The 26,821-nt window shown below is 41.7% G+C and overlaps 1 protein-coding gene across 1 annotated transcript; it reads left to right on the top strand.

Moving 5' to 3' along the window:
• Positions 1-58: 58 nt before the first annotated feature.
• On the top strand, positions 59-12,615 carry LOC137490262 (uncharacterized). Its single transcript, XM_087243649.1, has 8 exons — positions 59-242; positions 4,707-5,015; positions 5,101-5,406; positions 9,823-10,146; positions 10,236-10,541; positions 10,649-10,722; positions 10,817-10,864; positions 12,529-12,615. The coding sequence occupies exons 1-7, from the start codon at positions 188-190 to the stop codon at positions 10,820-10,822; spliced, it is 1,380 nt and encodes a 459-aa protein (XP_087099775.1). The 5' UTR covers positions 59-187; the 3' UTR covers positions 10,823-10,864; positions 12,529-12,615.
• Positions 12,616-26,821: the final 14,206 nt, after the last annotated feature.

The following is a 26,821-nucleotide window of genomic DNA, read 5'->3' as shown; positions in this document are numbered from 1 at the left end:
ATTGGCTGAAGTGTGTTGAGTTGTCCACTATAAACTGGTGTAGTGTCAGGAAGACAAAGAGTGAGGCTGATCTGAGAGGAAGCTGCAGAAGCACAGGAAGAGCTGCTGCTGTTTAAACAAGAGCTCAACATATATATATATATATATATATATATATAAAGCAGAAGACGAGTGTCAGACACACAGAATGGCTGATAGGAGTCCTCTGTTTCTGCTGCTCATCTTCTGGACACTCAGCACAGGTAAACACTGCTGCATTTACTCTGATGGACATTTACATTCACTCTTAGTCTGGACACTGCACACTGCCTTTCTTTAGTACAGACTTTAATCTGCTTTATTGATTAAGAGCAAGTGTTGATCTGTATTGATCAAGTCCTTTATTATTGATAGTGTACAGCACATCCTTTATTATTCCTGACTGCACTCAAACTAAACAGTGTGCCTCAATATAATGCAGAACAGGTTACTGTCAAGTGTGTGTGTGTGTGTGTGTGTGTGTGTGAGAGAGAGAGAGAGAGAGAGAGAGAGAGAGATGTGAACAGCTCTCTGATGCAGGAGAAGCTTCATTCTGCTGCTGCATTTGGAGAGGAGAAACCTCAGATTCAGTGTGATGATTTCTGCTCTCCAATGCTTGATCATTTCATTATTACAGGCTTCATATGTGCTGGAAATTAATGGAAATGCTGGATTTTTAATTTAGTGTTTTCAAGGTTTAAAAAGTTCTCACATATTAAGATAAAGTGGTTGAAACTGCCTGAAAATATAATGGTTGCTTTCATTTTAAACATTTTTTTTTCTTACGAAATAGTTAATGATTCTGGTCGCTCAATAATCAATAAAAAATAAACAAATAAATACAATGTAAAAACAAAATTATAAAGTCAGAATTGTGAGTTTTTGAGTCAGAATTGCAAGTTATTGAGTCTGAATTGCGAGTTATTAAGTCTGAATTGCGAGTTATTAAGTCAGAATTGCGAGATATTGAGTCAGAATTGTGGGTTATTAAGTCTGAATTGCGAGTTATTAAGTCTGAATTGCGAGTTATTAAGTCTGAATTGTGAGTTATTAAGTCAGAATTGCGAGTTAAGTCTGAATTGCGAGTTATTAAGTCTGAATTGCGAGTTATTAAGTCTGAATTGCGAGTTATTAAGTCTGAATTGCGAGTTATAAAGTCTGAATTGCGAGTTAAGTCTGAATTGCGAGTTATTAAGTCTGAATTGTGAGTTATTAAGTCAGAATTGCGAGTTAAGTCTGAATTGCGAGATATTGAGTCAGAATTGTGGGTTATTAAGTCTAAATTGCGAGTTGAGTCTGAATTGTAAGTTATTAAGTCAGAATTGCGAGTTAAGTCAGAATTGCGAGTTAAGTCTGAATTGCGAGTTATTAAGTCTGAATTGCGAGTTATAAAGTCTGAATTGTGAGTTATAAAGTCCTAATTGCGAGTTATAAAGTCTGAATTGAGAGTTAAGTCTGAATTGTGAGTTATTAAGTCTGAATTGCGAGTTAAGTCTGAATTGTAAGTTATTAAGTCAGAATTGCGAGTTATAAAGTCAGAATTGCGAGTTAAGTCTGAATTGTGAGTTATAAAGTCTTAATTGCGAGTTATAAAGTCTGAATTGAGAGTTATAAAGTCTTAATTGCGAGTTATAAAGTCTGAATTGAGAGTTAAGTCTGAATTGTGAGTTATAAAGTCTTAATTGCGAGTTATAAAGTCTGAATTGAGAGTTATTAGGTCTGAATTGCGAGTTACTAAGTGGCAATTGTGAGTTATTAAGTCTTAATTGCGAGTTAAGTCTGAATTGCGAGTTATTAAGTCTGAATTGCGAGTTATTAAGTCAGAATTGCGAGTTATAAAGTCAGAATTGCGAGTTAAGTCTGAATTGTAAGTTATAAAGTCCTAATTGCGAGTTATTAAGTCAGAATTGTAAGTTATAAAGTCCTAATTGCGAGTTATAAAGTCTGAATTGAGAGTTATTAAGTCAGAACTGTAATGAATGGTGATTAAAGTGAGAGATAACATAGGTTTTTGCATAGTATCTGGAAGCTGAACGTTAAGCGCTAATACTTCAAATGAGCTAAACATAAGTCTGTTTCTCTGATTAACATTAAGGAAATCACTAAAGATTGATGCAACTCCACCACCACGACCAGTTTGACAAGTCTCATGTTTATATAAGAATCCTGGAGGAGTTGCTTCATTTAAGCTAATATAGTGATTTTGTTTGAGCCAGGTTTCAGTGAGATAGAGTGCATTAAGATTGTTTTCTGTTATTATTTCATTTATGATAAGTGCTTTAGGTGCTAGTGACATGATGTTTAGGAGACCAAGCTTTACCAAATTTATATTTTCACTTTTTACAGTTTTTTCTGGTTTGATTCTTAATAGATTATTTCTGGAGCACACAGTACGTCTATTTCTTGATCTAATAATACGAGGAACAGACACAGTCTCTATGGGGTTAGCCAGATATGCATTACTGATGTTTAAGTGGGACAAACAAGAGTCTATATGGCTAAAATGTGAATGTAGTGAATTTTCACTTAATAGTCACACAGAACAAAGCTTCCTGGAGATGTTGTCTGACAAGAGTTCAGCTCAAGCTCGACTGAGGTGCAGGCCGTCAGCACAGAAAAGCCTAGGACGCTCCCAGAAAAGATTCCAGTTATTGACAAAGAACAATTTCTGCTCTTTACTCCATGTTAATAGACATTCATTCAGAGCAAAAAGTCTACTGAACCTTCAATTCCTCGGTGGTAGGTAGGAAGCGGTCCAGAAACGACAATCTGCATGGCGAGGGAGGTGCGTCAAACCGTCTTGATCAGGCTCCTGAAGTCCTTCTTCAGGATCTCCATCTGCTGCAGCCCGGTGTCGTTCATCCCCAAGTGGAGGATGACAGCTCCGATACTCTCACCAGCACTCAGGGTATTGGGTACCTGGGCAGAAATATTCTTAACACAAGCACCAGGAAAGCAGTGGTGCATACGTTGTTATCTGTAGTGGAAGTAGTGCGGACGTGACGAACGACGGATTCACCGATGATAGCCATATTGCAACCCCTCTTGCAGAGAGTGGCGAATCGGTTCTCCGTGGAGATCTTGAACATGGGAGGAGGAGGCGTTCTGTCCCGGGACCTGGTAGGCACCTGCACCCAGGGACTGTGGCGGTGCCATTGTGAACAACGCCTATGCAAACCATGTCCTTAGTGCGTTGGGCTTGGACAGGGAAGCATGTGGGCTTGAGGTTGACAGAGTGGTATGATTGTATCGCACACTGACGTCAGATGAGCGAGCCGTGCTCACTTCATCTCGAGATCGCAAATCTCTGCTTCCAATTCCAGCTCCAATGCTTCCATCGATGCTTCTCCTGCACTCAAGGACAGACACACAAGCGACATTGTACAGGGTGAAGAGCAAAGTTAATGAGTGAGAAATTTTGTGAATGAAAGAAGTCGTTAGCTTTAGCTGACTAGCGATGCTAGCAGGCTAAAGCTACAAACAACAGGCGGATGCTTGAGAGACAAAACGTTTTAAAGTAGATTTGTTTGTATAAATGTATAAGGGTATGTTAACCCTAAGTAGGAGAGACAAATACTTAGCGAATGAGGAGGTATTTTATGATTAAAATGTAAATTGCGAATCAACGCGACAGTTCTCCAAACACACACAGCGAGGCATGTGTAACATCGACAGTGACGTCACTCCAGCATGCACTCATCAAACCTTTTCTTAGAATACTATACTATAGTATAATAAACAGCATCTACCATGATGTGATAAAGGTTGAACATGTGGATATGTAATTTGCCACACTTGTGAAATGCCAGAAAACTTTGAAAATACATCAGGAATGAGCTTGAAAAATCAACCCGGGCTCATTGTGGAAACTTAGTCCCGCGGACATTTCTGGAGACCGCGAAATACGTCCCGGCGGGTACGTACGGCTGCAGTTTCTGTTTTAGCGAATCCGCGAGAGGCCACCGTTGTGCGCTTTTTCTTATCTCGAACGTCTCTCGCGAGCGTGGTTTTAGCCCGCGCTGTTCTCGCGTCAACCCACCAGAGGCCGCTGTCCGACTGACCGGATGATTGACTGCGCGACCAGCCAATCTGCTGACCGCCCTCCTCTTTCCCTCAACCCAACCAATTTTACCGATTGACCCGCCCACCCGCTCGCTTCCCTGAACCCGAGCAACGGTTTACAAAAGCCGTCCAAAAAAATAAAAGCCCTGTTTTTTTTTTCTACCGCGTTTTCGGATTTCGCCCCGTTCTCGCCCTGTTACGAAACTCGTTCACTTAATTTTTGGGATTCTGTTTTTGTCTTACCTGATTGCTGGAACTGCTCTCCCCCTGACTCGAAACCGATCGTCGTGGTTGACTCCTCCTCTCCGCGTCTCGAGCCTGCCGACGTTACACGGTGAGCTGAGTGGACAAACGGATTGCAGCAGGAAAGCCCTCCACAAGGAGGTAAGCGGTCAGCCGGCGAGCGCGAAAGGGGAACAGCGCCACACCGCCCCGCAGCGTTCGCTTGAAAAAAAATTTATGCAGCAGTACGTATCTCCCGGGACGTATTCCGCAGTCTCCAGAAACGTCCGCGGGACTACATTTTCAGAATGAGCTTGGGTTGTGAAAAATGCTTACATTTGACTTTGTTAAAGGTGTGAGAACCCTGTCATTATTGATTTATAGCTAAATGTTGTGTGTTTCAGGTGTAATTGGAGCAAAAGATATTCATGTGTTCAGCAGTTCTGGAGAAACTGCTCGTCTGCGCTGTATAAATGTTGATCTGCAATGCAAAAGACTTACATGGACATACCAAACAGGGACAACGACATTCACACTGACAAAATTAGGGGTAAATGTAGAAAGCACAGAGAAACATGAGAGACTGAATCTGAGCTCTGACTGCTCTCTGATCATCAGCAGAGTCACTACAGAAGATGCTGGATATTACATGTGCCTGGATGAAGCCCCAAAATATGTAGATGTTCCACATGTGTATCTGCATGTTCTTGATGGTAATTTCCTCCTCATGTGTTCAGTTTAATCAGGGCTGAATTCTGTTATTCAGCTCATGATCAGTGATTTGTGTCTTCTGTTCAGTTTCAGTGTCTTCATCATCATCTTCATCTGATATTCGTCCAGGTCCCTCTCTGACTCTCTCCTGTCAGCTCTTCTCATATTCTGGGTTTAGGTGTGAATATTTGGTCACAAATAAGGATCTTCATCTGTCCTGGTTGGATGAGGCTGGTGTTAAACTGCACAGAGACTCCAGATATCAGATCTCTTCTACAGGCTGTATCATCAGTCTGTCTACAACACTCATCAGTGAAGATGAAGATAAACAGTGGAGATGTGGAGTCTATCAGGGAAATGACCTGATGACCTCAGCCACTGTCCAGCATTCAGGTCAGAGAAACATCAAATCCCTTTATATACAGTTGAAGTCAACATTACTAGCCCTACTGTGAATTGTTTTTGTAATATAAAATCTGCAGTTTTTATATGGTATCTTTTTATTGAAAAAGTCATATTTCCATATGAAAGGAATTAAATAGAATGCCACTGGTACAACCATTACTCTTGCATCATCATTGTAATTGTAAAGTAAACTCATATACTTGTAAATGTATCGTCTATATACTTAGATACTGCGCTCTGTGAGCATCCAGCTTCTTCTGCCATTGCCTATTGAAACTGTTCCTTCTTGTGAAGGGGGTCAAGGATGGTCTTCTGCACAACCATTAAGTCAGCGGTCTTTCCCATGATTCTGAAGCCTTCCTAACCAGGGAATGTGACGCTGACAACAAGGGTGTGGATCCAAATGCAGGTTTATTAAAATGGTCACCCTGCTGAAAAATCCAGCTTAAACCAGCCTAGGCTGGTTGGCTGGTTTTAGCTGGTCAACCAGGCTGGTTTTAGAGGGGTTTTGGCCATTTCCAGGCTGGTTTCCAGCCATTTCCAGCCTGGTCTTAGCTGGTCAGGCTGGAAAATGACCAGCTTAATCCAGGTAAAACCAGCTTGACCAGCCTAGCCAAAACCAGCTATATCCAGCATAAAACAGGCTGGTCAAGCTGGTTTTAGCTGGATTTGGCTGGTCATTTTCCAGCCTGACCAGCTAAGACTAGGCTGGAAATGGCTGGAAACCAGCCTGGAAATGGCCAAAACCCCTCTAAAACCAGGCTGGTCAACCAGCTAAAACCAGCCAGCCAGCCTAGGCTGGTTTAAGCTGGATTTTTCAGCTGGGCAGGCAGGCAATGGTCAACACAGGGGCAAACAAATGCATGAGGGCAATCCAGAGTCGTAGTCAAAGAAGCAGGCAAATGGTCAGAGGGCAGGCAGCACACAGGAATGATCAAACAAAAAAACAAAGCAAAGGTTCAAAACATGGAAGACGAGGCAAGGAAAATGAACGTAATGTCAGTAAACAGATAACAAGAATCAGCAATGAGTGTGTCAAAGTGAGCCGTGTGGTGTGTGTAATCAGTACTGGAGCTGCAGCAGCTGTGTGTTTGCAATCAGTCAAGATCAGGAACCGGTTGCATGACTGGGGCTGCGTCCAAAACTGCCTACTACTCAGTAGGTACTGCATTTGAATTTAAACATACTACTCTGCTGTTATAAAATAATAATAATAATAATAATAATTCCTAACATTTATATAGCACTTTTATGGGCACTCAAAGCACTTTACACATGGGGGGGGAATCTCCTCATCTACCTGGATGACATGATGGCAGCCATTTTGCACCAGACCGCACACCACACACCAGCTGACTGGCAGAGAGGAGACAGTGATGAAGACAATCATGATATGGGGAGGGTTAGGAGGCCATGATGGACAGAGGCCAGTGGGCAGATTTGGCCAGGATGCCGGGGTGGAACCCTTACTCTTTTTCGAAGGACATCCTGGGATTTTTAATGACCTTGGTTTAATGTTTCATCCGAAAGACGGCGCTCACTGAGCAATATCGAGTCCCCGTCACTATACTGGGGCATTTGGACCCACACAGACCACAGTTTGAGCGCCCCCTGCTGGCCTCCTTAACACAACTTCCGGCAGCAACCTAGCTTTCCCATGTGGTCTCCCATCCAGGTACTGACCAGGCGCAGCCCTGCTTAGCTTCAGTGGGCAACCATGTGAGAGTTGCAGAGAGCTAGCTGAAGTACGTTCTATACAGTATGAATGTGAAAAGTATGAATAGAATTCAGACGTACTACATCCACCATTTTGTCATGGTCACGTGACATACCTGCGTCTGTTGCGTCGCTTTGCTCCCATTCATGAATTTGTTCGCGGGGCATCATGGGATAGCGCAGCATGCATTGGATGCGCACTACAGAATCTTGCCAGAAGTCATCTGGGTAGTTCTCGCGTACTTATTTTCGTATTCTATGATTTCGGACATACTACTCGGCTTGCATACTGATTTCAGCGTACTATATAGTATGTAAGTAAGTAGTTTCGGACGCAGCCTGGGTGTTTTAGTCCATAAATGGTGGATTTGTAGTCTTTTAGTGATCTGCAGCAACTAGACTGCTGGTGATCATGACACCTACCAAGCCAGACTGAGACAGTGTTGAGGCTGAGGAAACTTTTGCAGGTATTTTGCATTAATTAGCTGACTATACTGACACGGACACGGGGAGTCGACAATGCTGAACTTTGTCATGATATTCTAGTTTTGAAGAAATACTAGATTTGTTTTATCTTTTAGCCATAATCATTCAAATTGAAACCAGTAAAGGCTGGAAATATAACACTTTATGTGTAGTGAACTAATATAAAAATGAAACAGTATTGACATAAATGGACTTCCCCTTGATATTCTAATGTTTTGGCACATACTTATAGTGTGACCTATATCTTTGCTTTGATCTTGTTAAAAGGTGTCATGCTTCTTCAGAACTGTTACATCCTCACAGCAAAGATTTCATAATAACTCTGCTGCAGCTTCCCAGAAATCAGGCTTATTGTGATCATTATCAATATAGAGAGTCATGCTGCAGTGGGTTTACTGAGGTTGGGTGAAAACACAGGACTATTTCGCAAAAGAAGCTTTAATAATAATTCATATGTGAAATGAAACTTTTATTTAGCAAACTATTTGGTCGACAGCACTGGATCTTGAAGCAAAGCTCTTCAGTATGAGAAGGTCTAACAAATGATATGAATGTTGTGTGGCTGTGTGAAATGTGCTGCAATACACACTCACTCACACACACATATGATTTCTTTCAGAATTCTGACAGACCTCTGTTTAAGGGTCCAACAAACCCACGGGGTATCATTCAGATTAGAGAATATAAAGTTTGACTAATAGGTGCTGGACATTTATTGTGTTTCTTCAGATGTGCCAATGCGCTCTGGCTGACGAATTAAACACAGGTTATACGAGTGACCTGTCTTGTATATTCTACAGTCTTTGGTAAAGTCAAATAAGTATGGATCTATTGATGTTTGTTCTATTGTTGTCATCATAGTTGTTATTTTTGTGGAAATGAACACATGTGAAATGTAGAAAATGTTGGACTTCAGTTTTCTCTTTGTTTAACTGAAGACAGTTTCGGCACATCCAACTGTTCATTTCATCAATGCATTGGCAGAGGGTGTCAATGGGGCTGTAGTCTTTAGGCAGTAAGGCTAGGTAGATCAGAGTGTCATCAGCAGAGCTGTGGTAGGAGATTTGGAGTTTTCTCATTGTTTGGCTCAGGGGAAGCATATAAAGGTTGAACAGCAGAGGTGCCAGAATCGAGCCTTGTCATGGGTGTCCACCTCGACCTATGGTCTTCTATACTGAAATGTGTAGGTATACTAGAAACTTCCAAGAAGGTGGAAGGTGATCTGAACATGCATCTCAACTCCTTGTTCAAGCTCTTGTTCTCTCCAGACTGGACTATCGCAACTCTCTACTATCTGGGCTCCCAGCTAACTCTATCAAACCTCTTCAGCTTGCGGATTCGCGAAAAACAAAAACTGCTCAAATACATACCTCCTGGGACGTATTTCGGGTCTCCAGAAATGTCCGCGGGTCTACGTTTCCAGAATGAGCCTGGGTTGGACGCTTCTAATGTTTTCTGTTCTAGAAAGTTTTGTGTTGTAATTTATTGTCATATGGAGCTGAAAAATTATTGAATTTTAACTTGGCGTTTCATTTCAAAAAAAAAATTCTTACTAAAAATTGGAGACTGGAGTCTCAGCATGTATCGGCAGCGTGATCTGTCTTTTAATTTTACCTGCTCCTTTTAAAACAAAAACAAATATTAGTCTAAATTTGGCCTCAACTTTCTCTGTTTCAGCAAATGGAATTACGTTTGGGAAAATGCTTTGAGAGTTTTCAACATCACACTCTTGGTGGCCGTTTTGCCACATTGACGTCCATTATAACCACATTTTTGGTTTGCAAAGCCATGACAGCACATAATCATGCATTCTTGATTGTTGCTGGTTTTCGCTGTTGGGAAGAGCCAAAATGTGTAGTTACAGCCACAAGCATAAAGAGAAGTAAATATGAACAATACTCAAGGGTTAAAGACACATTTAAGATGTGAATGAATTATATTCAAGAAAGCAAATAACAACAATTCATGTTGAGCTCAGGGCAAACATGCCATCAAAACCTTTCCTTGGAATACTGTACTATATTATAATAAACAGCATCTACCATAATGTGATAAGGGTTGAATTTGTGCATGTAATTTGCCACACTTGTGAAATGACGAAAATGCATCTGGAATGAGCTTAAAAAATGCTTACATTTGACCTTGTTAAAGGTGTGAGAACCCTGTCATTATTGATTTATAGCTAAATGTTGTGTGTTTTAGGTCTGATTGGAGCAGGAGACACTCATGTGTTCAGCAGTTCTGGAGAAACTGTTCATCTGCCCTGTAGAAATACTGTTCAGCAATGCAGACCAGCAGGAACTACATGGATGTACACGTTCAGACAGACTTACTCACAGACAACTAAGATTATTGTTTTAGGGGTAAAAGAAATGGCAACCAAAGTCAGTATGTATCTGGGCTCTGACTGCTCTCTGACCCTCAGTAGAGTCATAGTAGAAATGGCTGGACGTTACACCTGCCAACAGTGGAGTGAAGACCAGCAATATGGACCCGATGCACATGTTTATCTGCATGTTGTTGCTGGTAATTTCCTCCTCATGTGTTCAGTTTAATCAGGCTGAATTCTGTGTTTCAGCTCATGATTAGTGATTTTGTCTTCTGTTCACTTTCAGTCTCTCAATCATCATCTGATATTAGTCCGGGTCTCTCTTTGACGCTCTACTGTCAGCTCTTCTCATATTTTGAATTTCACTGTGAAAGTTTGGCCACATGTAAGGATTTTCGTCTGTCCTGGTTGGATCAGGCTGGTGTTATTCTGAACACAGACTCCAGATTTGACGTGATCTCCTACCCTGAACAGTGTATCACCAGGCTGTCTACAACACTTGTTAGAGAAGATAATAATAAACAGTGGAGATGTGGAATCTATCAGAGAAATGAACTGAAGACCTCAGACACGTTTACTGTCCACTATTCAGGTCAGAGAATCATCCTTTATTCCTCTTTTTTTTTCCCAAATGGTCAAGTCATGACAGTTTTGTGGAGTGTGGTTGAGCTGAATGATCATCTCCATCATCTCTTACAGCTCCAGATCTCACAGCTAAAGCAGAGCCGACACCACAGACTGAACCAGCAGCAGACACAACTAAAGGTGGAGCAGTGTTCATCTCACATCACTGATTTACAGAGTTCAGTAACTAGTTCAGCCAGGTTGTTCAACAGTGTTATTCACCTGAACCTCCATCTTTTACAGCAGTGACTCCAGTTTACAACACAAACACTTCAGTATCTTATTCAGCAGGTTGATCATCAGTGTTTTCTGTGTTTTTTAAATACAGTCCTATCACAGGCAGGGTTCTATCGAATGAAAGTAAAGGGGACGGGATTTGTGAGGGTGTTGTGGGGTGATTTGGTGTGTATCTCGAATGAAATATTAAGAATTATATTTCCTAATAATTATATAGCTCTTTTCTGGACACTCAAAGCGCTTTACACATTGGAGAGAATCTTTTCATCCACCACCAGTGTGCAGCGTCCACCTGGATGATGCGATGGCAGTTATATTGCGCCACAGGAGAGGAGACAGAGTGATGAAGCCAATTAAGATATGGGGATGGTTAGGAGGCCATAATGGGCGGAGGCCAGTGGGCAAATGTGGCCAGGATTAACCCCTACTCTTTTTTTGAAGGACATCCTGGGATTTTTAACAACCACAGAGAGTCAGGACCTCTGTTTAACATCTCATCTGAAAGGCGGCGCTCACTGAGCAGTATAGAGTCCCCTTCACTATACTGGGGCATTCGGACCCACACAGACCACAGGTTGGGCATCCCCTGCTGGTCTCTCTAACACCACTTCCGGCAGCAACCTAGCTTTCCCATGTGGTCACCCATCCAGGTACTAATCGGGCGCAGCCCTGCTTCGCTTCAGTGGGTGACCATGTGAGAGTTGCAGAGAGCTAGCTGCCGGCATTGATTAAGGGTGGGTGGGTTGTTGGGTTAGTGTTGTGGTGGTTGGGGGTGTATCGCGGATGGACAAAGGTAAATACTGGGATCTGATGGGCCCCTTATAGTATCTCTAGGGTCCCCAAAATCGTGTGGGCCCTTAGAATCATCCAAACTGATCCACCCACTATCCGCCCCCTGAGCGGCACCCTGCTAGGAAGGTTTCTGAACATAAATCCTCAGAGCTCTGATCATGTTTGACAGTTGTCATGACATTTTTATCTGCTTTTACGGGACCGGGTCTCGGGGTTAGCAGTCTTAAGAGAGAACTCCATCATTCCCTTTCCCCAGACACTTCCTCCAGCTCCTCAGGGGGGGATCCCGAAGCATTCCCAGGCCAGCCAAGAGGCATAGTCCCTTCAGTGTGTCCTGGGTCTTCCCTGAGGCCTTTTCTCGGCATGACATGCTTGAAACACCTTGAAACAGATGCCCAAGCCACGTCAGCTGACTCCTCTGGATTTGGTAGAAGCAGCGTTTCTACTCCAAGTTCCTCCCAGGTGACTGAGCTTCTCACCCTGTCTATAAGGGTGCGCCCTGCTACCCTTTGAAGGAAACTCATTTCAGCCGCTTGATCTTATTCTTTCAGTTATGACCCAAAGCTCTTGACTATAGGTGAGAGTAGGAACGTTGATTGAGCAGAAATTCAAGAGCTTTGGCTTTCAGCTCAGCTCCTTCTTCCCCACAACAGACCGGTACATCTACCACATTACTGCTGCCACTGCACCAATCCGCTTGCCAATCTCACGCTCCATCCTTCCCTCACTCGTGAACAAAACCCCAAGATACTTGACAGTTGTTTTGTTGTCAGTAATTGTATTGATGTTGCTCTGGGAATATGAACTCGTGTGTGTGCTGAAATGTCAGTAACAGTGTAAATGTGTGTGTGTGTGTGTGTGTGTGTGTGTGTGTGTGTGTGTGTGTGTGTGTGTGTGTGTGTGTGTTTAACTCCTCTTTCTCTCAGCAGTGAGTGTGATTGTTGCTGTCGTCGCTGTGTTTGCTCTTCTGTTTTCTGCTCTTATTGTCTGGCTGATTCACAACAGATTAGCTGGTGAGTTTCAGCATTATTAATATTACACAACACAAACTCTCCTTATAGCAGAGAAATGTGACGTCAACAAAGGCCTGAAACTAAAGACTACAGTTTGAGATGATCCTCATATTCAGCAGAAATGCTCTCCAGACACTTCACTTATTTCTGAAAGCTAAACATCTGTTTTCTAGAGCTGCAATATAATAATTATGCTTCTATCTAGTGTTTACTGTACATTTCTAATAAACCATCCCACATAGCAAAATTTCTCTGGCCCAGCTCTGGCCCACACAATCAGGTTTTGCTTGGCCCACATGCCGCAGTGAATTACGGTACATGACTGGACCAAATCTGGCTTCCAGACAAGGGCCAAACACAGACCATATCTGGGCCAAGTCTCAGCCAAGTTAATAACTCATAACTGGGCCTGAACTGGGCCAGATAGGTTGGTGTGTCACGATTGCAATGAAATTGATAAACCCATGGAGTGATGCGCTTTAGGCACACTATGGGCACGCTTTTTCTCAAAGTGACCTGATTGGTAGAATTTTTTTTCTTTACTCAAAAATGATTTTAGTGTATTTTAAATGTGGGTCAAGACTGGCCAAACTCACATGGCCCACTTATCAAATTTTTAAATCTGGGCCAAACACTACGTTTTTCATCTGGCCCAGATCTTGTGTGCCGCCTTAAAGACGGTGCCACCTCTGCCAAACCCGGGCCAAGTTTGGCCCATATGCTGTATGCCAGTGCCGGATGAATGCCTGCTGTGCCAGCTTCTTGCCAAATCTGGGCCAGAATTCTTTGCTACTAGGGATATGCTATAGTGAAGTGTATTGCAGCCTACTATATACATACTCTAGTATTTGAGTATCTACATCTCTTTGCTAGTAAAGGTACCAGCATACTGTAAATCAAACTATAGTAAACTGATAACTGTACTAAATACTGTAGTGTACTTTAGTTTTTACTACAGTAAACTGTGCTGTTTTGTAGTAGAGCATACCCTACAATATTGGGTCATTTGTTTAATTTAGTGGAGTTGTTGTGTTACCATAGCAACTGTACAATCACCACAACAGAATCATCAAAAATCAAGTGTTTTACTACGGTATGGTCCAGAACATTATAAATGACTGCAGTATTTCTCCATGTGACTCAGCTGTGCAGTTCAGATCAGGTCAGAGTGCTTTGAATGTTTGCTCATACATGTTGGTAATCTGTTTTTCAGATATAAGAAGAAGAGGACCATGACTCTACTGTGAGTATGATCATGTCAAATGGAGGATTATTCAATACTCTTCAGTATACTCTATGATGGACAGAGATGGATATCACACTCATATATATATATATATATATATATATATATATATATATATATATATATATATATATATATATATATATATATATGAGTGTCATCCCAGCAGCATATAAATACATTACAGTACCTCTTCCTATTTTCAATTGCAGATATTCAGCCTAGACATCAGAACTCATGGAAATGAACTCTGCAGCTGAAGTGGAAAGAGAATAATTTGCAGCTTACAGAGATATTATGCATGCTTTATATATATATATATATATATTAGCTTTGTTTACTGTTCTTTATATCATTCATAGTATCACTGTGTGTCAGAGAATAAGTTGATTTAGTTTGATGTGAATGTTAAAAGCTTGGCATAATCCCAGTGTCTGCTGTGCTGATTGTGTTTCTTTTGCCTGATTATTTTTACTTTAATATGTGTATATTGAAGACGGGACTGGCTGCAGAGTTGCACTTGCATCTTCAGGCTTGCACTCTCAGGCCCCCACGCTTCCTATGCAAGTGACATCATTTACAAAGACACCTGCACCTGTCACGCCACTTACAATCGACACAAATAAAGCAAAAGAAACCGACATTGTCAAATAACTCTAAGTAGTTGTATACCGTGACAGATCGGTTTGTGTATTGATCATATGGTTATAATGCTTTAATGTAAATTTATCAAAGCAGGCTACTTTAAACATTTATACCAGCAAAGCTTATTAATTATATAAACTATCAGCTCTAAATACACACTCAACGTATTCTTCCACAGTTATGAAAAAATACCAGACTAAAAGCAAATTTTAATTGTAGTTTTATTTTAAACATTTCAAGGAGTTGTAGGATTACAACTAACAGATACACATTATAGACTTACAGCAATGATTCTTGATTGACTTGGGGAACTAATCTTCATTCTGCAGGTCTCAGGACGATTGCAAACAAGAATGCAGATGTGGATGCAAGTGACGTGGCAGGAGAGTGCTGAATAGTCCAGCTTAAGGTTGATCAGCCTGGTTTTAGAGGGATTTTGCCCATTTCCAGCCTGGTTTTAACTGGACAGGCTGGGAGATGACCAGCTAAAACCAGCTTGACCAGCCTAGCCAGGCTGAGAGCCCAGCCAAATCCAGCTATGTCCAGCTTAAACCAGGATGGTCAAGCTAATTTTAGATGGTTTTAGCTGGTCATTTTCCAATCTGACCAGCTAAGAACAGGCTGGAAATGGCTGGAAACCAACCTGGAAGTAGCCAGAACCCCTCTTAAACCAGGCTGGTTGACCAGGTAAAACCAGCCAACCAGCCTAGGTTGGTTTAAGTTGGATTTTTCAGCAGGGAGGGCTCGGTTGCATAAAGTCCTTAACCAAAAGTCCCTCAGTTTAAGGCTAAGAGTACCCTTAGAAGAAGTTGGTTTGCAAAGGGGTATAAGAAAAAAGATCAACTTAGGCTGCCGTTAAGTATTTTCCCTTGGTCCTTAGTAACCATGTCCTCTTAAAGCATTAAGGGTCCTTATCAGCAAGCATTCTCACCCAAATACAAATGTTTCAGTAAAAAGACTCACAGGACTGTAGATAAATAATGTTATAAAACTATTTAATAAATAAACTAATACGTGTTGACAAGTTAGCATGTCTGCGCAGGAGTGCATCCATACAAAATCAGTTTCAGTGCAGCTTCACAAGTCTCTACATGATCCCAGCCAGCCCAGTGTTATAGGTCCTCTAAACATAATGCCAAGATGGACTGGATAAGGGAACGTCTTGACTCTCGGAAAGAAAGCAGCACAGATGATGTGTAACATTACTGCAGATCTGCTGTAATGCAAGCCTTCGTGGTTCATTACGATCTGTTTACATAACTCTAGCAACTGCAGCGCCCGTAGCCGAATGTTCCAGAAACCACAGTGAAACGCTTAGAAAAAAGGCACTTGAGTAAAGGTGACAGATAAGAAGTTTGTTGCAACAATCTAAATGAAGTCCCTTACCTCAAGGATCTTCCCCCTCAGGGACAGCCTGAAGTTAAATACTGAAGGACAAAGGTGGCGATTGTGTGTGGTAGCCTGTCCGAGAGTGCAAGCCTGAAAGTGCAAGTGCAAATCTGCAGCCAGACTCTATTCGAGTATCGTCTCTTCTTGTTGAATCTCTGAACCTCCCCATTGTAAGTTGTTTTGGATAAAAGTGTTTACTAAATGTAAATCTGAATTGAATATTGAATAAATGAATATATTAATATGATTTTTTATATATGATCCTCATTTCATGATGGTTAATCTGCTGAATACCAGTATAGAACAGTGTGGGTCTATATCCAAAGACTCTCCTACACCACCATCATATAGGATCATGTCTGACCTTTAGGGTGTCCTCACTAGACTGTCTATGTCCTGGTGTGGTTCGATTGACCTATCATGAAACTGAAGACGCAAAATCACATTTAAGGGACTGTTTCAGATGAATGTATTACTCATTCTTACTTGTCAATAAACGTGACCTGTCATAGTTTAGCAAAGATGTACTCACTACACCTTCAGCAAACCTCATCATGCCTGCAGCTCAATGACTTTTATGAGCATTTATGAGCATTAATAATGGTGAATCTGTTTAGGAAAATATCCAGCTGTGTGTTACTGTGTCTCAAACAACTCAGAATAATACACAACATTATAACTACAGCTATGATGCGATACGCTCGAATGTTGCAATACGCGCGAATTAAGCGTTTTGCACATTTGACGCGTTTAACGCACGTTTCGCGCAATTCGCTCAAGTTCAAAAATCTGAACTTCAGCAGACATTCGGACATTCGCGCCGCATCAACCAATCAGGAGCTTGCTCTTGTGGGGGTGTGATTGTGACGTACGTCTGTTGATGGTGTCTTGCGGGCACCAGCCGACACCGACAAAAAGTTCATCACTGGGCTGGGCTCATTCAGAAGCACCGCTGAAAGCCTCCGTCATCCAGGTTCAGTTTCTGGAGGAGTTTATGAGCTCACAGAGCTCCTGCACCTATGAAAGAAACTAGTGGATTTAGACACGACCCTAAACATATTGACGCTGTTTTTCAGTCTTCATAAAGCACATAAACACTGTTATTTTCTTCATAAAATCCATGTTAGCCATTTAGCAACAAATCTAGAGTTACCGGGCACACAGAAGCCCTGTCCCTCACGCGAATCCACGTCTGTTCTAAAGTGAATTTGTCGTACAAATGAAGCAGATTTGATGCACGAATCAAGCAGGGATTGACGCGCGAATGAAGCGAGTAAACTCAAATGTTCACGCGGCTATTTATGTGCGAATATCGCAATTTATTCGCACGTTACGCGTCTGGTGCGAACACAGCATTATTTACATTTACATTTACATTTAGTCATTTAGCAGACGCTTTTATCCAAAGCGACTTACAAATGAGGACAAGGAAGCAATTTACACAACTAAGAGCAACAATGAATAAGTACTAAAGGCAAGTTTCAGGTCTGTAAAGTCTAAGAAGGGAAGTGTTAGTAGTTTTTTTTTTTTTTTTTTTTTTTTTTTTTTTGTACAATTAGTGTGATATTCAAAGAGGCAATTGCAGATTAGGAAGTGAAGTGGAGACTAAATAGTTGAGTTTTTAGTCGTTTCTTGAAAATAGCGAGTGACTCTGCTGTTCTGATGCAGTTAGGGAGTTCATTCCACCAACTGGGCAGATTGAGCGTGAGCGTTCGCGAAAGTGATTTTTTCCCTCTTTGGGATGGAACCACGAGGCGACGTTCATTCACAGAACGCAAGTTTCTGGAGGGCACATAGATCTGCAGAAGTGAGTGCAGATAAGAAGGAGCAAAGCCAGAAGTCACTTTGTAGGCAAACATCAGAGTTTTGAATTTGATGCGAGCAGCAACTGGCAGCCAGTGCAAACGGACTAGCAGCGGAGTGACATGTGCTCGTTTAGGTTCATTGAAGACAACCCGTGCTGCTGCATTCTGGAGCAGTTGAAGAGGCTTGATAGAGTTAGCTGGAAGCCCAGCTAGTAGAGAGTTGCAGTAATCCAGTTTGGAGAGAACAAGAGCTTGAACAAGGAGTTGAGCTGCATGTTCAGATAAGAAGGGTCGGATCTTTCTGATGTTATAGAGTGCAAATCTGCACGATCGAGCAGTTCTAGAAATGTGGTCAGAGAAGTTTAGTTGGTCATCAATCGTTACTCCAAGGCTTTTCACCATTTTGGATGCAGTAATGGTTGCCCCATCCATCTGGATTGAAAAGTTATGGTGTAGAGTCGGGTTGGCAGAAACTATAAGCATTTCCGTTTTTGCGAGGTTCAGCTGAAGATGATGATCTTTCATCCAGTGTGAAATATCCAACAGGCAGGCTGAGATACGAGCTGGAACCGAGGGATCATCAGGATGAAAAGAGAGGTATAGCTGGGTGTCATCAGCATAGCAGTGGTAGGAGAATCCATGTCTCTGGATGACTGGTCCTAGAGATGATGTGTAGATGGAGAAGAGAAGTGGCCCAAGAACAGAGCCTTGAGGTACCCCAGTGTTTAGATGCTGTAGGTTGGACACCTCTCCCCTCCAAGACACCCTGAATGACCTGTCAGAGAGGTAAGATCTGAACCATTGTATAACAGTGCCCGCAACGCCCAGTGACTCGAGCGTAGATAGCAGGATCTGGTGGTTGACAGTGTCAAAAGCAGCTGACAAGTCCAGCAAAATGAGGACTGATGATTTAGAGTCTGCTTTAGCCAGTCTGAGATCCTCCACGACCGAGAGCAGGGCAGTCTCAGTTGAGTGGCCTTTCTTAAAGCCGGATTGCTTGTTGTCCATGAGATTGTTTTGAGTAAGAAAGTCCAGGACTTGATTGAACACTACTTTCTCCAGAATCTTGGCCATGAATGGAAGCAGGGATACTGGTCTGTAGTTTTCAAGTAGCGTATGGTCCAGGTTGGGTTTCTTTAGCAGTGGGGTTACCCTAGCCTGCTTAAATGTAGTGGGGAATAAACCAGAGTCAAGAGATGTGTTAATTATGTGAGTCAGTGTTGGTATGACTGCAGGAGAGATGGCTTGCAAGAGATGAGAGGGAATGGGATCGAGTGGACAGGTGGTTGCATGGCTAGATAGCACAAGTTTGGACACCTCAGACTCAGAGAGCTGAGAAAAAGAGGTGAGTGTGTGTGGTGTTGGTGTTGTATCTTGCGTGTTTGTTGTAGGTGCAGCAAATTGAGCACTGATTTTTGCAGTTTTGGTGCAGAAGAATGTAGCAAAGTCATCAGTAGTAAGTGTGGAGGATGCGGGTGGAGGAGGAGGATAGAGGAGGGAGGAAAATGTTTTAAAAAGTAGGCGAGGATTAGTGGCATTGTTGATTTTCAGACGGTAATACGTCTGCTTTGCAGAAGTAACCTCAGCTGAGAAAGAGGACAGAAGAGTTTGGTATGTTAAGAGATGTGCAGGATTTTTAGTTTTCCGCCAAATTCTCTCCGCAGCCCGAAGTTTTGAGCGATGCTCACGGAGAGCATCTGAGAGCCAGGGTGCAGGAGGACTGGCACGGGCTGGCCTGGATGCAAGAGGACATAATCGGTCTAGACATGATGCTAGTGTGGAGCAGAGTGTATTAGTGGCACTGTTCGAATCAAGTGCAGTGAGTTTGCGAGATGGAGGAAGAGAGTCTGAAACAATGGTGGATAGTGTATTGGGTGAGAGAGATCGTAGGTTTCTGCGAAAGGTAACCAGTGTTGGAGTGAGTGGCGGCTCAGGAGTAATGTGGATGTTGAGAGACAGAAGGAAATGATCAGATATTTGTAGTGGAGTTACTATTGTTTGATCAGTGAAGCAGTGTCGTGTGTAAATAAGGTCTAGCTGATTACCTGATCTGTGGGTAGCAGAAGTAGGTGCTCTTTTTAGGTCAAAAGAGGCAAGCAAAGTCTGAAAGTCTGCAGCTTGCGGTTTGTCAACGTAGATGTTGAAGTCACCTAGCACCAATAAGGGAGTGGCAAAATTAGAAAAAGATGAGAGAAGAACATCCAGTTCATCTAGGAAGTGACCTAATTTACCTGGTGGGCGGTAGATGACAACCACATTTATGTAGAAGGGGTGGATAATGGTGACTGCATGGAATTCAAAGGAGCTGATTGTTGGCAGGGACGGTATCAGAGTAAATTTCCATTCTTTGGAAATTAGTAGTCCAGTCCCACCCCCTCTCCCTGTCTGACGAGGAGTGTGGGAAAAAGAGAAATTAGCAGAAAGAGTAGCATGTGTAGCAGTGTCCTCCGGCCTCAACCAGGTCTCAGTTAGAGCCATGAGATTATAGTCAGAATATGTAGCTATGGAGGTAATAAAATCAGCCTTGTTAACAGCTGATTGACAGTTCCAGAGGCCCACGGAGAGAGAGAGTTGTGAAATAGTAGATACATGTATTGAACGAAGGTTGTGAGGATTACGCCTGCAGCGTACCTCCCGTGTTTTGCGAGTGTTAGTAACAACAGGAATTAGAAAACACATAATAAAAGTGCACTGACAACAAAAAATAAGTGTAAAGTAAAACAATACAGTAAAGTACTCAAGTGCTTTGTCGGTGTCTTTGCTCGGTGGAGTCGCGCAGGTAGAGTCGATGGTCTTTACACTCGTCGGTCTTCACACGAGGCGGTCTTCACACGAGGCTGCCGCGACCGCTGCCGCGGTGAACTAGTTGTTTATATAACCCCAAAGCACTAGCTGATTGAATTCAGCTGGACACGCCTCGAGAGTCAAAACAAGGGCCGAAACTGAGGCGGACGACGCGAAACCGCGTCTGCGTTCGCTGCACAAGCTCTTATAGTAACCAAGGAAACAGTAGCTAAACAACTTCTAGTATTATACACAACTGAAAGCAAGTTTAAATGTCCTACAACTTTACACAAACAGCTGGAAACAAGTCCTCAAACCATACACAACAACTGAAACAAATCTTAAATGTACTTACAGGCTGCTGTTCTAGATGCTGCTAAAGTGCTTCTCCTGCCGACTAATGCTACCGTGCTCACTATATAGTGGTTACCTGGCGTTTGGACACGCCTCCCGAGTCAAAACAAGGGCCGAAACTGAGGCGGACGACGCGAAACCGCGTCTGCGTTCGCTGCACAAGCTCTTATAGTAACCAAGGAAACAGTGGCTAAACAACTTCTAGTATTATACACAACTGAAAGCAAGTTTAAATGTCATTATGCAGTCGTGTGTTGCAATTTCGCAGGTCAGAGTTCACCAAGCTTGAACTTTGCACCGCAGCGAACTGCGAAACCTGTCGCACGAGCTTGCGTTTCCAGTCTGACGCATTCGTGTGTGTATGAATGGAAGTCAATGGGGAGAAAAGTCTAGTGAGACTGCAGCTTATAGCCTCGGTCACACTTCAGCTTGAGCATGCGAAATTCTGTCGTACGACTCTGCAAAAAGGGGCGGGATTAAACGAGATGATTACATGTTTTAAAAAATTGCTTCATATTTTAAATTTCTGTGCAGAGAGGTCATGTATTGATCTTCAATTGGTTGAATATCACGATTTATTCGCACGTTCCGCGTCTGGTGCGAACACAGCATTACGCAGTCACGAGATGCAATTTCACAGGTCAGAGTTCACCAAGCTTGAAATCTGAACCACATCAAACTGCGAAACTTATCGCATGCATGAGGTTGCTTTTCTGGTCTGACGCATTCGCTTGTGTATGAATGAAAGTCTATGGGGAGAATAGTGCAGTGTGAGCGCAACTTAAGAAAACAGGCCAATGAATGCCCATGAACTGTCAAAGAAGCTTCTTCTCAGGTGCGACTGCTTAATAATCAGCTGAGGATGTGAGCAGCACCTGGAGGAGCCTCTGTCAGACTCACCGCTGAGGAGCCAATCGCTCTAGCATTCAGCTGGTGATTCAGCAACTGTGGCGCTGGAACAATGTCTCCGTTCCCTCCTTCAGGTAATGAGGATTACAACAGTAACCTTTCAGGTCAGGAAATCTGACATGTTGAACAACATTATGGGGAAATGTTCTGTCAGGTTAATTGCAGAATTAGGAGGCAAGTTATTAATTTATTCTTGCTGGAATAAGGACAGTCCTAGACCTAATACAGATCAGATAGTGAGATATCAGGCCTTCAGATATTATTCTGGGAAAACTAATGTGTCAAAACAAGTGTTAGAGCTGTGGTTTACTGTAAAGGCAGCCTGTAGAAGAGAGTTCTCACAGTCAGCACAACAACAGATCTACACCAGAAGAGTGAGATCACAGCTCTGAAAACAGCACAACTGATGCAGGATCAGCTCTACTGTAGGATCTGTGTGTGCTTTAGTGTCTCGACCTATAAATGCAGACTCAATATAAAGATTAAATATTCACATTAGATGGGAGTAATGTCGTCTCTGATTCTGTTAGAAAAACACAAGCTTGAGTATGATTAACGTTTCAGCATGTCACTCAAATACAGCAGTGTTCAGTGCACATTAAACGGTGACGTATCACTAAAGAGGAACCTACTGAAGCACAGGAAGAGCTGCTGCTGTTTAAACAAGAGCTCAACATATATATAAAGCAGAAGACGAGTGTCAGACACACAGAATGGCTGATAGGAGTCCTCTGTTTCTGCTGCTCATCTTCTGGACACTCAGCACAGGTAAACACTGCTGTTCATCATCTACAAGACTGGATTCACAAAAAATTACAACAATGACAATGATGATGTGTGTTTCAGGTGTGTTTGGAGCAGGAGACACTCATGTGTTCAACAGTTGTGGAGAAACTGTTCATCTGCCCTGTAGAAACACTGATCAGCACTGCAGACCAGGAACTGACTGGGTCTTTAACAGTTACAAACGGTCACCAGCAGTTGAGCTGATTAGTTTAGGGGTAAAGCAGAGAAACTCAGACAGACTGAATCTGGGCTCTGACAGCTCTCTGATCATCAGTAGAGTCACAACAGAAGATGCTGGACTTTACATCTGCACACAGTGGAGAGGAGACCAGAAACAAAGACCTGATTCACGTGTGTATCTGCATGTTGTTGCTGGTAATTTCCTCCTCATGTGTTCAGTTTAATCAGGGCTGAATTCTGTGTTTCAGCTCATGATTAGTGATTTGTGATTTGAAGCATGATCTGAAACACCCAGGTCATGTGACTAAAGTGTTTCGAAACACTGCACCGAAGCATGATCTGAAACACCCAGGTCATGTGACTAAAGTGTTTTGAAACACCAGGTCATGTGACTAAAGCGATTCAAAGCATTGATCAGTTAAGAAGCGTTTCGAGACCTGGCGAATCTGCATGCAACTCCTGGGGTCAGTTCCAATATCTGTCTCATATGTCCTGGTGGACTGTGCCTGTACATGCTGTTACTATACTTCCAATGACTTTTTGGTTCGATTCCCGAGTTGTACAAATACTCCCAAATCATGGTTTTATGTATTTTAATGATGTTTCTGTTTTATGGTGTAGTCTAAATAGATTACAGCTGCGGACACGCCATCAATTTAGCATCATTTTTGTAACACTGTAAAAATAATAATAAATATTGTTACAGTGATGTGATTGTTGGGTTTAGGCTTTGGGTAGACATTAATGAAATACAATAAATGGGAAATTTAATGAATAATATAAATAATTCTTGATACCTTCTGGCCACAACTGTGTCAGATCTAGCAACAACCCTGTTTTAATACCAAAACAAGACATATTTATTAACAAAATGTTTATTCGGATGTCAGACAAATGTTGAAACAAAACGAAACAAGAACAAAGCATTAGCAACTGGTATTAAAGCATTTCAAAATAGCCGTATCAGCCTGGATCCGAACCCACTATCCCCACATGGAAGTCAGAAGTCTTAACCGCTCCGCTAAATCTCTTGTATAGATAATTCCACAAAGTGGGGTTTAATACTTCAATTTGCTCAACTGTTCTTTGCTGCAGCTGTTTCAGTGTGATACATAAAAAAATAACCACTAGGTGTCACCGTAGAGTGGGATTTCGAAACGTTTTTAAGCTTCGACTGTTTCAGTGTTTCATGAAGCTTCGCTTTGCCCACCACTACCAATCACAGCACTTGCACTATGCTTCATTGTGACGTGTAGTTACATTTTTTGAGAGGTGCGCATCAGCCACGCCGAGGGGTCTGCAACCACGAGAAGGCTGCGCTGGACCATACACGTGCGCTCGACGCAGAAGTATAAATCAGCCTTTAGGCCTAAGATGTTTTTCAAATATTTTTATTGTTGTTTGTTGTAGCAAATATAGGTTTACAGAAATAAACTCACATAAATGAATAACACTTAACAAACCTGAATAAAACAATAATCTTAGGGTGCTTTCACACCTGCCTTATTAAGTTGGGTTGAATCACGCGAGGCGAGGCAGTGGCGCAGTAGGTAGTGCTGTCGCCTCACAGCAAGAAGGTCGCTGGGTCGCTGGTTCGAACCTTGGCTCAGATGGGGTTTCTGTGTGGAGTTTGCATGTTCTCCCTGCCTCGGTTGGGTTTCCTCCGGGTGCTCAGGTTTCCCCCACAGTCCAAACACATGCAGTACAGGTGAATTGGGTAGGCTAAATTGTCCGTAGTGTATGAGTGTGTGTGGATGTTTCCCAGAGATGGGTTGCGGCCGGAAAAGCATCCGTTGCGTAAAACCTTGCTGGATAAGTTGGCGGTTCATTCCGCTGTGGCGACCCTGGATTAATAAAGGGACTAAGCTGACAAGAAAGTGATGATGATGATGATGAATCACACTAGAGTGGGTTTTCCCTATTGGTGCTGTTGGTTTGGGCCGGTGTGAATGCAGCAATCTCACTCAAGTGTGTACCAAAAGCAGACCAAAAAAGCGGACCGAGATCTACTTGAAGAGGTGGTCTCAGGATGCTCTCAAATGGCTGCAGCGGTTTGTTTGTGGTGAGAACATGATCCGATGTGCTGTCCCATCTTGTGGGGTGTGGAGGAACAATATTTGTTGACAGCACTTTACCAACAATTTTAAACAGAGAGAGAGAGAGAGAGAGAGAGAGAGAGAGAGAGAGAGAGAGAGAGAGAGAGAGAGAGAGAGAGGAAACATTGTCTGACAGATCACTGGTTATTTTTCCTGAAGATGAGCATGTCGCAGTTTAGCTAAATGAATTCACGCCTCCTCCTGAAGTCACGTGTGATGCACCTTCACTGTTTGCAATGCATTACAACATAGTTTGCCAGCCACAGTCATGCTTCAAATGTACAGCTTGTCTAAAGTGATGTATACTATGAGCAGGGATACAATCAGCCAGTGCAGTCGTCCTGCCATAGTAAAAAAGACATTGGCATTTTCCCACACAATAATTCTGACCAATCGAAAACCAGTTTAGGACATACGTTGAGTAACATCTGGCCAATGAGTGATGAGGATTTCAGTTATCAGGTATTCAGGTATTCAGTTATCCTCCATTCTTCTCTTCTTCAATCCTTACTTAAATGTTATGATGAACTGAAGCTTGCTGTGATTGGCTGTTCCTCCATGCTGATGTCAATAAGGGGGCTGTTCAATTCAGTTCAACTCAAGTTCATTTGTGAAGTGCTCTAGGAGCCCCTATAGCTTGTTTTGATATACTATATTTGTCTGCATAATTTATATTTGCTAAGTAAATGTGAAACAGTCACAGACATAAAAGCAAAACTATTTTGTTACCAAGAAATTTAAATGTGTATATTATTTGTGTCATATACATATAGATTTTGTATATAAATATGCATGTTTTTTTGTTTTCAGATGAATGCATGCACACGTGTATTTATACATGCATAATAAATACACACACACACACACACACACACACACACATATATATATTATGTCTAAACATGTTTATTTTGTATGTGATTAAGCAGAATAAATGTTTACCCAGCGCTACTTAATACTAATTATTCTGCAAAAGTCAGATGTAGTAAAGGGCTCAGCTTCTGTATTTGATTATCCACAATTAGGGAATTCAATTAAACACAGCAGCTCAGCTTCTGAATGACTACCATAAAAACTGCAACGTAAAAATAGACATAAGACAAAAAAACTTGCCTTTTTGGGTGTTTAATAAAGACACAAACAGCAAACAACACACTTGATGTTGAAGGGAATCTCACACACATGCTCATGTAGAGAAATAATGCGGACAGAGATTAGAGCATAACAGCAGACCGTTTATTTTATTTTATTTTTTTAATTAACAAGAACCAGCATGTGTAATTTTCTTATACAAAACAATACAATACAATTAATTTACATTTCTTAACAAGAATGAAATAAGTGAGGAAAAAAGAAAGTAAAGGAGAAAAGAAACAAAAAACAAAAAACAGAGGAGAGGGTACATAATTATTAAATTACATACAAATATATTACACACATTTTCCAATTTTAGTTAATAACAAGAGTTATTAATGCACTTTTTCTACAGGAAATGCATATACACAAACATATCATGCAAAAATGTATTAATTTTATTAATTAAAAGCACATATTAATTGTTTTAATTGCTTTTCTATTTTAAGACTTGGAAATCACTTTTATATACAGTTGAATCTCTTTTTCTAACACCATGAAGAGAGGTTTGCTTTTGGAAAACTTGGATTTATGTATGTAAAAATTTACAGAATAATAAAATTATATTAAAACCAGCATCTTTTAAAGAGCGATCCTTAACATAAAAACCCAAAATCACATGTTTATTAGATAAGGAAAAGGTTTTTAAAATGTTATGAGCAATAAAAGCTTCAACATTGATCCAAAAAAGTCGAGTATATTGGCGAGACCAAAATAAATGTGAAATAGTTTCATTAAAGCTTTCACCAAAACAGCACTCTAACTCGATATCAATTTTACATTTTTGTTGAAATAATTGTGTGGGATAAACTCTATGAAGTAATTTAAATTATATTTAAATTACTTTATTGTAATAAAAAAAAATGAGGTAATGACCA

The sequence above is a fragment of the Danio rerio genome, chromosome 3 (assembly GCF_052040795.2).
Source record: "Danio rerio strain M-AB ecotype USA chromosome 3, GRCz13ab, whole genome shotgun sequence".
NCBI lineage: Eukaryota > Metazoa > Chordata > Actinopteri > Cypriniformes > Danionidae > Danio > Danio rerio.
Note: the sequence above shows the minus strand (reverse complement) of the source record. Positions and strands in the feature narration are given on the sequence as shown.

Bases quoted from the DNA above. Each gene is read 5' to 3' on its own strand.
- LOC137490262 (XM_087243649.1), top strand. From the start codon at position 188: ATGGCTGATAGGAGTCCTCTGTTTCTGCTGCTCATCTTCTGGACACTC. The intron at 5,016-5,100 runs GTAATTTCCTCC...TCTTCTGTTCAG, and splicing joins GTATCTGCATGTTCTTGATG to TTTCAGTGTCTTCATCATCA. The intron at 5,407-9,822 runs GTCAGAGAAACA...TGTGTGTTTTAG, and splicing joins AGCCACTGTCCAGCATTCAG to GTCTGATTGGAGCAGGAGAC.